Here is a 13,556-nt window from a genome sequence, read left to right as displayed (position 1 = left end):
TGGGGGTAAGTGCAGTCTGCTTTGAAGCCATCAGCTTGGGCCGCAGCATCTGAGCCAGTGACTCAAAAAACCAAACAAAAAAAAAGCAGAACAAACTGATAAAGAAGGCTGGCTCCGTGCTGGGGTCCCTGGAGCTGATTATACAAAGAGGAATGCTGCACAGGTTGATGAGCATAATGAACAACACTGCCCACCCTCTGCAGAGCAGTGAAGTGTGTTCAGTCAGAGGCTCCTACAGCGCTGCTGAAAAAATGAACGTTACAGGTGCATAACTTTACACAATGAGAGCTACAAATGGTTTTGAGTTTATTAATGCTGGAAAATAAAAATAAAAATCTCAGATTTTGGGTTTAATAAAGTATCATTCAATTCAATACAGTTAAATTAAAATCTTCAATGAATAATCAGTATAAATCAGTTGATCTTCGTCAGTTCATTCGTGGGCTTACTTAACAGTTAGAGTTGAGTTCCACTGAACCTGAATTTAATGGATTTGAATGTATGCCAGAGATGGTGTTTAAAAGAAAAATGCCTCTCGACGGTAGTCACAACGGAGATCTTGAAAGCTTAAAAAAAAAAAAAAGATTAGTCAGTATCCGGTGTTGTCAGAAGTGAAGTTTATTTACATATTTCACAATGTATAATCATCGTTTATGTTCAAAGCGTCAAAGCAAATGGAAAACAGAAAAAATAAAGGAGATTTACTGGAGAGGAGAGAAAAACACAAGGAACACAGGGTGAAGATGGGTCATCAATTACTTTTTGCATAGTTTTGATATCAGTAATCAGCACCGTTTATATTGTGCCGTGAATCCCCCGATCCAAACGCCTGAGACCAAAACAAACCCGGTCTCATTCTAATACCAAAGACTGGTTTCTCTTAGGATCCCAGCACTCTGCAGTTCTGTGTGCTGCAGATGTTCAGGTGATGTTAAAAAACACCACCTTCTATGCAAAAAAATCTAATGATACTGAATAAGTTCACCAGGAAGTAGGCTTAAAACATATAATACACTGATTATAATGAGGAGGAACTGAGCTTTGAACTATGCCAAAATAAGTTGGAAACATACCTGGGTCAAAATTTTTTTTTTTATGTCAATTAAGATGGATGACCATTTGAAAAAAAGTCGTTGGGCCATCACATGCCAACAGAACTAACTAACACAGGTCCAAAACCAGTTGCACTGAGATCTGCTGACTGTGAATATCATATCAACTGATGCCCTTCAAATGCAATTCTGGGAGAGACCGCACCCACCAGGATGGAATTGGATTTGGCTTAAATTGGACTCCAATTGGCATGAATTGGATTGTATCATTCCAGCGAGAATGAGATTAAATTTGTCGGGATTCGGCACTATATAAATAAATTGTATTGAATCGAACTGTTTCATCATCAGATAAAAGTGGTCAATCAGAACAACAATGTTTCTCCTAATGGACCCAAACATCCTGCACTGCGGTCAGGCCTGGCGTGGGAAGGCCACTCACGCTCTCATCCAAGAGACAAGAATATAAACCATGACTCATCCACTCATGGCTCTTTTTTTCCCACATCTCTGTAGACCAGTGCCCGTTCTCTTTCTCTCCAACTATTTTCAAACGTTCATTCATCTTTGTAAAGAGGGATTTCCACACTACAACCTTACTGCATGACTCTGTTTGTAAAATGACTCCGACAGGAAGATAAGGTTCTCCCAGACCTCGTTGTTAATCATGAGGCCATTTGTAACTCTTCCAATGACTCTTCCAGATACAAATCCTGAATCAACTCGACCTGCTCAGTAATCTAAGAGATGATACGATGGGATGCTGCTCCACTGGAACATGCAGTGTTTCTGCCTTTCTTCAGGTTATTCCCTCACTTTGTTGCCTGTCTGTGCCCGAGGTTTTGTCGAGCCCTATAACACTCCAACAAACAGTAGAATCAATCTAGTGTGTAGTCCTCAGCCCACAATGACGATTGTCCTCTCAAACATTACGACTAAATGTCCCATATGGACAACTGTAGGATGCAGTCACTAGTTTCTTTCTTTTTTTTTCAGGGTTGATGCCACTTGCTGAGGGAGTGTCAGTGAGGTGGCATCTGAGGCTAAAGGATGAGCTCAGCTATCTCTTGAAACTATCATGCCTTCATAGACTATATTTAAAAGATGGATGGATGGATGGATGGATGGATGGATGGATGGATGGATGGAGTCGTTCAGGGTCAGACACAAAGAAGTGCTTTAAATTGCGATACCACTGATGGCCACAGACTCCAACAAACTCCCCTTCAGAGTGTCAACTTCAATAAATTCTCCCCACAACATGGTGTCATCAATTACATTTACTCCTCCTGTCAGAGTGCTGGTGGTTGTTTTCAATATGATTCCATTTGAAAATAAATATCAGGCCCCAAACAAATGTACTTTTGTCTAATCACGTCTCCAGTATTACTCCGCAGCTCTGGCTACTTTGGGCTCCAAAAACACTGAAATGGAAAGAGCCACCAGCTGAAATGTTGGCTCTTTCCATCTCTTATACACACATTCTATGGACTCCATTGATGAAGTTATTACTGGAGCATCAAGAGAGCGAAACAAAAAACCAAACGCACAACTTTTTCCACTGGGGCAGCCATTCTGTTCCCAAGCTAAATGACACAGCACTCTGTAAACTCTGGAGATAATGTGCCATCTTCTCATAAACACAAGCGGAAGGGAACCAGAGTCTCAGTCACATCTTTTTGCCCGAGCTCTGAGCGATGGCGCTGCACGACTGTGATGCAGAGCGGCAGGCCGCAGCGTCTTAAATCTGCGGCAGCAGTGAAGTACACACGCTTACACATGCAGTGAAAACAACTGGAGAAGCATTGTTAAGTGCGAGAAAAAATAATCCTCATGATGTCCCAGTGGTGTCATCAGGATTATTCATTGGGATTGTTTATATGACAGAAAGCCCACAGCACAAATCTGACCATGTAATTCAAATGATAGTCAGGGTGGCTCAGAAGAGTTGCATTATGGGAGGTGTAGGATCTAGGATTCTTGGAACAAAACCCTGCTTTGATGTAAAAGTCTGACTATGTCGGCCTCTGGTGCTTTTATTTGGATCCTACTTAGTTTTTGTTTTGTTTTTAGAGGAAAATCTTTCTTGATTTAAAAGCCAAACTAAATATCCTTTAAAACAGAGAACAGATTTTCCTCTCACTCTCATACAAACACAATTATGCAAAAAAATTGTGAATCATTTAAAACTGAGGAACAATGGCGCGTGTGTGTATAAATCGCCTGGGTTTGATCATCATTCTGTAATCCACCATCACGCAGCGGTGGAAGTATGTTCACAGTAACACCCACTTAGTACAAGAACAAATGATTTGAATGCCTTTTTTTTTTTTTTTTACATACGCAAAGAGGTGCACGACAAACTCTAAATGTTTTTAAAATAACAAAGTAGTAAGTAAATCTCAGTAATTTAGGCTATTTTACAGCTCAATTTATTGGTACATTTGTGGTGTCGAACAAGGCAATCTATTTCTTTTTAAATACAGCTGCAAATGAAAATCAATTCTTCAGTAGAGAACGCGGCTGATCTGAACCGACACACTCGGCTCCAGCTCCTACAGAGCACAGTCCCCTTCCTCTAAACTCAACCGAACTCCCGTTAAATGGACATATGCGATATAGTTACAGCAGCATGTTCCTTCAACCATGCACTCTTTCACTGTATTTAACACTGACCTCAGTAGTTCATCATGTTTGTGAGGAAGAAACAGGTGATGATTCACCACTCTGGCTCTGGCTTTATATGCCACATTGCAAGAACACGAGCCGAGAACCGGAGGCTTGTTAACATGGCCTCTCATGTGCCGATGTGCACCTGCATTCACCGGCTCTGACTGTAAAGTGAGCCGGCTTAAATAAACAGAGCATGCGGCGGTCAAAAAGGTAGCGGTGGGACTGAAGAGTAAAACCAACGTCTCTTATTAAAACAAGCCTTTAGTGACCCACGTATGTCCGTACCAAAGTCTAAACACAGCCGACGACCATATACAATATGTTTGAAAAATGATGGGATTTTATCTAAAGGTTGTTTGTAGAAATATGTGCACACATGTCCGTAGATACAGGTACCATGTAAATGATTATTGAATCGGATTTCTCTGTTGCAAATATTCAAAAGTACAAAATGACGCGTTTGGATGCACTTTCATTTATTCTGTACGTCACGCTCCACTTCAAATACCATAAAGCGAGGTCACAGGTTCCCGCCAAGAAAACGGCAGTCTGGATCAAGTAAAGCCTGAGATTAAAAGGTTTGTATCAACCCAACAAGTTCCCGGAGCCCCGTGGACGAACGTCCACATTAAGTTTTAAAAAAATGGGGCTCATTTAACCAAAATCCCATCTTTTTCTACTGCAGTTAACTCGATGTGTCAGATAAGAACAAGACTTTATCTCCACAACGTATGGAGCGAGACATCTGAAGCTGAGTAATATTTGTGCTTGAGGACAGACCTCTGAGTGTGCCAAGCTGAAAGCAAATCAGAAGAAATGCTGCTCACAGATTCTAACCCTTCCTCTCCCTCGACCAGTCAATCATTTGTATTTTTACACAGGTCCAAAGCATCCTACCTCAGTGAGCTACTTACTGACACGCTACACTTTTCACCAACCATGTACGATGATTTTACCCTTCAGCCCCATGTTTAGGTTGCAGAGCTTTAAAGTCTAGAACTGGTATTTCCCATCATATGAAAATACCCAGCCTGTGGTGGTCCACTTTATGTCAACATGGACACATTGTGTTAGAGTGCTGAAACGAATAAAAAACCAAATTCAATGAGCTTCAGAAACCAAAACCTTCAAGTTACCGTTTGACATGTGGACGTTAAATGTGAACAGTACTGCACTGTCAACAAACCCAGTTGTTTGATTTCAACTCCCTTATCATCTCATCTTAACTCTGTCGACGCCACTGGATGGCAGTTGCTGTCACATAGCAGTTAGAGGTTTTTGGCAGGAACCCCGCCATCTAAATTTGCCAGAAAACTTGGAATAGTTCCGTCCCACAGGTTAAACGCCAGCAGCATACGTCTCTTAAAGAGCTGGCATGTGAAAAACTGTCATTTGTTTTCCTTTGTCATTGTGTCATTACATAACTGAACTATACATTGTGTGATTTAAAAAAAAAAAAGCATCGGTGACTCATCAAGTGAAGAGCCAGTGCTTCATTAAAATACTGGAAAGTCAATGTCATCCTTCAAAATGCATTAATGGCTAATTGTATACCCACAGTCCATTCTATGCCTTTTTCCTAGAAGTACTGTCAGATATTCAGTTGAGACTATTTCCTAATATTCAGTTATTGTATGATTAGCAGCCATTAGCAGTGAATGCTCAGTAAGTATGTACGGCGTTCCCAGTGTTGGCCTGCACAGGTTTAACTGCAGCTGCACGGGTAAGGTGGAGGAGAGACGTGACGGTGATTGAACTCAGAACTTGGACCTGGCCAGGTCCATCTTGACCTGCCCTCATCTGAACGATGGTGGCAGGACCACTGTACATAGATCCACATGGAGCAAAAGAAAGTGTCGGGTTCCACATGAGGCCCTGCGTGAATGGGTGAGATGGAGAGTGTGTAAATGAGTGAGTCCCTGGTAACTCTGCCTCTCCTCCATATAGGACAGTACTCTGTCCAATTCTTACATCCACAAATAGTCCTCATTATATTGCAAATAACTGACAGATGCTCCTCTTCCTCAGCTCCATCTGCACTTCATGGCAATCCGCTCCCTTCCTCCCTTTTTAATTCGAGTTCCATCTCCTCGGTTCCTTGAGGACGCTACTTCTTGTCGCTATTTTGAAATATTTGTTCGTAGGATGGCGGTGGGTGGTTGCAGTAGGATGGAGGCGGGGGGTAGGAGCTCATCATCATATGGGTGGAGCCAGGCTGTGCAGGGTAAGCAGGGTGTGTCATTGTAAGCCCCGGCTCGCCTCCCGTCATCCCGTTGACCCCGAAGCCCTGCATGCTCCCTGGCTGCTGGGAAACTGCAAACACAAAAGGGAGAGAATAAATGACCATTTAGTATCAAATGACTTGCTTTTAGAATATGAGCTTATCTGCTGGGCTATAACGGGCCGTTCTGCTTTTATTTATTCAACAAAAAAATAAATAAATCCTTAAATAAAATAATATAAAAGCAAACCATTTAGAATTTTACACACAGCCTAACCATACCTGTTTTCTGTTCTCATAGGTTCTTAAGAGGAGGCCAAAACGACTTTGCTGTAGGCTTAAAGGGATAGTTCGCCTCTGTTGACATGAAGTTGTATAACATCCCATTTTAGCAATATCATTTATGAACATTGACTTACCCCCTGCTGCGTCCTGTGAGCCGGGTTCCAGCCGAGTTTTGGCGTTGATGAAGGTAGTCCGGCTAGTTGTCTGGGGTCCCGAAAATAAAGCGTTTTGCTTCTCAAAATAAAATGCGTTCAAAAGAGTAGTACATTTGCATCACAAAATCGTTCTCCAGAAAAAGTCAGACCTCACAATCGCTTGGCCCTCTTTTTGCCTCCCTTCATATCAATGTGTTCAGCCACCTGCCGATAACCGCGCCTGTTACGGTGTTTACTGCTCAGAAGCAGGGGACTGCTCGGTCTGCACTTCGGTCTGCACAGCACGCGGTGATACGAAGGGAGAGAAATAGCGCCAAGCGATTGTGAGATCTGACTTTTTCTGGCTAACGATTTTGTAATGCAAATGTATTACTCTTTTGAACGCATATTGTTTTGAGAAACTAAACGCTTTATTTTCGGGACCCTAGCCAACTAGCCGGACTACCTTTGTTAACGCCAAAACGAGGCTGGAACTCGGCTCACAGGACGCAGCAGGGGGTAAGTCAATGTTCATAAATGATATTGCTAATATGGGATGTCATATAGCTTCATGTCAAAAGAGGCAAACTACCCCTTTAAAGAATCAGTCCTGTTTGGTTTAGTGACGCCTGTGGTCACACATGGTCACAGCATGTGTATATAAGTTACAGGTGGTTAGTTATCAATTACAAACGTGAGTCAACACTTTTGTACTTTGCTAACAACTTGCTAACTGATAAAACCTAACTGCATTTGGATGACTCGACTGAACAGCCTTCTTCACTTCAGCATTTGGGCGACACGGTGATTCCCAAACATGATTTTTCTTCTTCTTCAGCTTTGTTTCTTTGATTGATTGTCTGTTGCATTACTAAACCTAAAAGCTAACCATACTTTTCCATGGCATGGTTAGCTTTTATCTTTATCTTTTTAAATGATACAAACTGAATCCGGCACACAATTTGTGACACAAATAAGTGATTTGTGCGCATAAACTCGTGTTTATGACTAATGAATAATCAAGTTCATTAACTGTGAGAATTGATTTAAAGATTGATCTTTGTTTCTCTGTTGACTGGAGTTGAATTCTGTAGTACAAAGTCACTAAGAAAACTCCCCAATGATCAGTCGCTTCGGTTGAATCCCCGTAATGTAATAAAAACAAACAAAGGGTAATGATCTCTTTATTGTCATGTCACACATGCTGCCATCTGTCCACAGTGGAAGCACTGTGCTGAGCAAACATGACATGACAAAACGCAGAACAATTCTACTATTCATCAATGGTTCAGTGGTCCATAACCTCACTAACAACATGCCCAAAGCGGGATCGTGTGATTCAACATGAGACAGAGAGATTTTCCACTGCTCTACTGCCCGTCAGCTGGTTGTTCCACCTTTAATCAAATACAGATGTAACTGATTTGCAATTTGTTGCAGTTTTTAATCTACAATTAAAACAACATCTTAACTTTTCTGGATAGTGCGTTGTTGGACTGATTTACAGAGAGTTAAAACTGAGCACAGTTTCATATTGGTGAGGGCAGAATTGGAGAAAAGTACACGTTTTTTTCTTCGAAATGATTAAATGATCAAAACAGCTGGCAAATAGTTTATGGCTCCGATTATGGCCTGGAGAATGTGTGCAGGTGTGGATGGGAGGCTGGACAATAATGCTGATGATAATTATATGTTCAACAGTCAAATGAGTGGAAAGCAACAGGTCAGAGGTGAAAGATGCTTGCTGTTATCTTTGTGCAGTGAATGTCGTGGGTGTTTGTGCTCTCAGATGCAGTTCATGTGTAAATATTTCTGTGTTTATGATTTCATCCATTGAAACTGCCTTCACTGTCTTCCTGCTGATGTTTGAAAAGTTTTTTTTTTCCTGTACGTCTTCATTCTGATGACTGCCTGTCAGTCCACAATCTCCCAGGTTCCGTCCTTTCTTGAAGCCTCGATTGATGCCGACTGTGTTTAGAATCATTATTTTGTTGTAGGATGAAGGTCCAGGGAGATTGGTGGACTAACACAGCAGTTACACTGTGGCTCCACACTTCTGAATTAATTCTGCTGCTACATCATACACAAAGTGTGCACACTGTAAACAGTATAGTGGATGTCTTAATTAGGTCAGTTGTTCCGATGGTATGCGTACAGTGATGGTTTATGAGTTTAGAAGGGCTTAAGTCTTAAGTAATCCTTTTGGAATGTCAGAAAATGATTAAAACAGCAGCCTGTTATGATGACTTTACTTTAGAGTTCATCAGAGGGAGACAACTAGTAATAACTCTCTCCTCTGGGTCACCTTCCCGCTATCTACTCAGCCTGTGGAAAATTCTTTTATACTCCGGTTATTCTTGGCCCTCCATTCCATTTTGTGCTTGGCTGAATAACAGAGCAAGAAAATCATTCATGTAATTATGACACAGTTTTATCTGCTGACCCATTTCCCCCCCCAAATATGTCAAGTTTAAAATGAAGGATGGTCCGTTTCACTTTATTAAGTTTATTAACCCTGAAATGAGGGAAACTCTGAGTTTTCCCTTTCACAAAGGGAGGTAACTCAGCCCCGAGAAAGAGGGGTAACTCTAGCCTGTTTCACAAAGAGAGGTAACTTAAGCTCTCAGTCAGTTACCGTAGTAACAGACTCTATGAACCTAACCTGGTCGGGACCAGGTTTTACTTAAGGAACCTCGAGTTTCTCTCTGTCTCCGCCCTCTTTCAGCCACACACGCCATTTGATTTCCTCATTCAGTCAGCAGAGCGAGTTTTGGCGTAGCCTAGATCTTCTAGTTCTAGAAGCCGATTAGGAAGAGTAGGAGGCGACTTTTTTCACGAACATGGCATGTCCTTTTGACAACGATCCCGTGGATGAAGGTGCAACATTATTGCGCAGAGCATTAAATATTCGTCGGGAGATGTTTATCATAGATGTTTTAGCATTTACAGATAATTATCTTTTTGAGCGGCACCATCAGAATTTTGTTGGGACAAAAGAAAAAAAGAAAAAGAAATACATAATAAAAGACAAATACATATTTGTATGAATAGGCTGAAAAAAATATATATATAGGCCTATTATATTTTCTAAAGGCACTTGTGTCTTGGGGCTGGACTCCCTCCAGGGATTCCCTCAGCCACTGGCCCTCCAATATTCTGGCTTTGGGCCAGCTCCTCTGCCTCCGTTAGAGGTGGCGGTGCCGGCCACCACCCGTTTTACGGGCATCTGCCTTCTTTCTGTTGGCTGAGTAGAAGTCTGTGTTAGTGTAAATAGGTTTAATTATTTAACAGAACATGATATAGATGAGAAGACATTTATGTGTGAAAACAGCATTATGTTGGGGATAAAACAACTGCACAGTGAAATAGCCACTTAATATTTACTTTACAGTGTAAAACATGATCAAAATGAACCTCCATGCTGAGGTCTCACCTGTTTGAACAATGTTTTTATATTTCATCTTAAACTGCTGCCAAGTGCGCTTCTCCCCCGCAGGATTGCATCTAAATTAAATAAATTAATAGACTACCATTCAAGCAGTTTTCTCCTGTAATATTATTGTGATTGCAAAGGACTACATTTAAACTTACGCTTTTGCAGCTGCAGCTGCAGCGGTGTTGCACTTATTTCTAAAAACGTGTTGAAACTCGTATGAGCGCATTAAGATTTCCAATTCGAGGTTGGTGAAAAACGTAGCCCCTCCTCTTTGTTGTGGTGCACGCGCTAAACTCAAGGTGAACCTACTCAGAGTTGACTAAACTCACTCAAATCAGTGTTTCTGGAACCGAAAACTCAGAGTTTTCTATCTCAGAATCTCTATCTTTGTGAAACGGACCCCTGTTTCACAAAGATTGAATTCCAATTGGCTTGAATTGGACTTTATTATCTAAGTGCCTTGAGATGACATTTGTTGTATTCGGCGCTATATAAATAAAAATTAATTGAAAATTAATTGAATTGCTTGTATAAAATCCAGTTTGAAAATTAGAATTTAAAGTAAGTGGAAAATAACCAAAGTAATGCTGAAGGTCAGGAAGATGCGGCTAAAGTACTTTCAAGAGGAGACGCAATTTTCATGTTTCAGTAAGTTTTGATTAGCTCTTTTCATCAGACTGCCTTGCTCTCAGAAAATGCTCTGTATTCTCTCTTTGTACCATTCACAAAAGGAAAATCCTCTTTGTGAAAGTCTGTCTCATCTGTATATGTTCAGTTCTTCAGCAGAGGCTGTTCCTGTCAGATTAGTTTTTCCAGAACCTGTTCCAATGGCCGCGGGTGCAAAACCACCCACTGCTGTGTCACTGCACATGCTGCTTTAATAACTGTATGAACATGGAATTCAACAGACACAGAAACATTTACAAACTTTGTGTCAAAATTACCAACCATTCAGTTAGCTCCTCGTGTTATCAGGATATAATTGAAACTGCTTTTACTGGTCGCTCATTGTTAAGGATTACACGGTCAACCAGGGCCCTAGAGCCTTTTGAGCACCAAAGGATTGCGACAAACAGGGGAACGTGAATAACCTTATCTATAATTCTATAATTCTAAGGTCTCTGAGGAACAGGGCTCTGATATATGTGACAAGTCTCTGGGACGGCCTTTCAATCGGGTCTGTTCTGGGTACGCAGTGATTAAAACCTACTATGAATGGTCCAAGGAAGACTAAATGGTGAACCAGTGACTGGGTGAAGAAGACTCACGGCTCATTGATGATTATAGGGGGAAAGCTTCATCTTTGTGGTCAGATTCCACTGCAAACAGTTAAAAAACCTTGCTGGCTATGATCGAAGGTGAGGACCCACAGTGAACTGCATCTTACTGTGTAGCAGTCAGAGCATCCTGGGTGACCCCTGCCTGCTGCTGAAAGCGGCTACTGTGAGGATGTGGGAGTTAAACAGGAGTAATGAAAGATTCTGTGTCTTTCACATCATGTCCATCAATCAATTAAAAAAATATGTGTTACGGTAATGACAGTAGTCCTTATGCTGGATTGGCATAACATGAAATTTACCTATGATGTGCTACTAATGCACATAAGCATTGGTCAATTTCAACCACGCTATCTAGAAACATCAGGTGAAAAACATCTCATAAACAGACATGTAAACACTAAAATAAAGGTCAAGTTGCTTATCGTGTCACACCAAATCATATTTGAATAGAATTATCAGCAGAAAGCACGGGTGATGTATCTAATACTAAAAACAAGACCAAATAGACTTTAAAATCTAAATGTAAGGTAAGTGCAGGTGGTTGGAGCTGCAGTTTTGCAGCATTCCTGTCTGAATCCTGCTGCTTTACCTGGTGAGTTGACAGGGTGCCTGGTGAAGGAGACATTGAAGGCTGGCTCGTCTCTGAGAGGGGATGGATACATCCTTCTGCGAATGACGAAGCCTGCGCCGCAGCAGAACAACACGCCCATCATTAGCAGCACCCTGGGAGAAAAAAAACAGAGCGCAGCTCACATGTCTCCCAATCATCAGTGGCTGTGGAGCAGAAGCTGGAGGGTGGAGGGAGGCAAAGATCAACAAACACAAGAAGCCGACTCATAGTGACCAATCAAAGCCAAGTACCAGCGTGTCGCATACAGCAGCAGAACAGAATCATACGGTAGTTATCTGGGATAAAATACGCTCTCCTCATCTGTGAATCCGAAACATGCAGCTCGACAATAACTGAGGATGTGCTGGATTGTTGCATCTGACAAAACACAATTAAATAATAACGTTGCATTTCCCATTTTGACACTATTATGTGTGAACTGCCTCTGAAACGACATTTGGATGCTTAAAATCTAAATATCGATACACAGAAATGCAAAATGTATCATTTACAATCAACACAGAAGGTTTATCCTGAAGAATAATTTATATTTCATGTTCATAGTTTCCTCAGAAGGTGAGAAACAAAGCTTCTGTGGACAGTATATATAAAAAAAACCTTCAGGTCTTAGGTGACTGAATTTAAACACTGACCTAGTTTCTTCAATGAGTTCGAAATAAAAACATGTCACAAGGTAATCGAAAGCATTGCTGTGAGCCACGCTCACTGTGCAGCCGTAGAAAAAATAAAAACCTCTTTTAGTCGTAACAGTGCTCTGTTCATGTGTCAGGATATATAAAAAAGAAAGCTCGTCTAGATCTTATCAGGTCTTAATCAGACCCGATGACCCCGAATGAAATCTATCAAAATCTAAGCCTAAATGCACGAACAGTGTGTGAAAAACGACGTCCATCCTTACTGCTTCCGTAGCAATTAAGAGGTTAAGTAGCAGCCAGGTGCTGCTGATTAAATGCAGTTTAATCATTCATCATCCAGTGTGAGCGCCGGTTTAAAACAGGAGTTTTGTCAGTTTGCTGGTCTGGAGCACAATGCCAAGGAGGAAAGACATCAGCAATGATCTTAGAGCAATTGTTGCTGCCTATCAATCTGGGAAGGAGTCGAAGTAGAGAAAATAGAATTTTTTTCAGCCAAAAGGGGAACATTTCCCAGACAGCTGTCAATCTTCCCAGGAGTGGAAGTCCCAGCGAGTTCACCCCAAGGTCAAAAACCCAAGCGCAACATCTCAGACTCTACAGGCCCCAGTTAGCATGTTCAGTGTTCAAAGTCCCGCTGCTGCAGTTAGGAATCCTCTTACTTTTTTTTTTTTTTCTTTTTTTTTTCTTTTTTTTTTTTTTTTTTTTTTTTTTAAATCAGGGGGAACTTAAATTTCAATTAGAAAATGCTGCACACCTAAATGATCTAAAGAAACATTGGAAAGAAGATTGGGCCCAAATTCCTCCACAACCATGTGAGAGACTGATGACGTCAGCCATAAAATGAACACTTCGAGTTATTGTTGATAGAGGAGGTCTTAAAGCTTTTTGATAAATGAATCGTGGCGCTGTGAACATAACATGCAACGCCATGTGTTGTTGTTCATCTGAAATGCTAGTTGTCTCATTTTAAAACATAGTGAGGAGTTTTTATTGCCTGATATGTAAAACCTTGAAATTCCAAAGATTTTTTTTTTCATATGATTGTAGATGTGCCTGCTTTCACTTTTAATTGACCGTGAAGTAATCGATAACCTATGTTGATAAAGACAAAATGCGACGTAACTGGCCCCTTTAACCGGGCTAAGCTTCCTCCAGCCATCAAGAGCTGTGCTGAAAATGTCAGTGAGTAAACCCTCGGGATGTTTTTTT

General features: G+C 41.2%; 1 protein-coding gene across 1 annotated transcript in view; it reads right to left on the bottom strand.

Moving 5' to 3' along the window:
- Positions 1–430: 430 nt before the first annotated feature.
- The window catches only part of vopp1b (VOPP1 WW domain binding protein b), a 39,631-nt gene continuing 26,505 nt past the window's right edge, over positions 431–13,556 (bottom strand). Inside the window, exons 4-5 of the mRNA XM_075452731.1 lie at positions 11,671–11,804; positions 431–6,038 (exon numbers count right to left, since the gene is read on the bottom strand). Of these exons, the coding sequence (XP_075308846.1) occupies positions 5,833–6,038; positions 11,671–11,804 (340 nt within the window). The 3' untranslated portion in view covers positions 431–5,832. The remainder of the gene's footprint in view (positions 6,039–11,670; positions 11,805–13,556) is intronic.

The sequence above is a fragment of the Odontesthes bonariensis genome, chromosome 20 (assembly GCF_027942865.1).
Source record: "Odontesthes bonariensis isolate fOdoBon6 chromosome 20, fOdoBon6.hap1, whole genome shotgun sequence".
Classification (NCBI taxonomy): Eukaryota; Metazoa; Chordata; class Actinopteri; order Atheriniformes; family Atherinopsidae; genus Odontesthes; species Odontesthes bonariensis.
The sequence above is the reverse complement of the archived record's forward strand: the minus strand, read 5'-3'. Positions and strand labels throughout refer to the sequence as shown.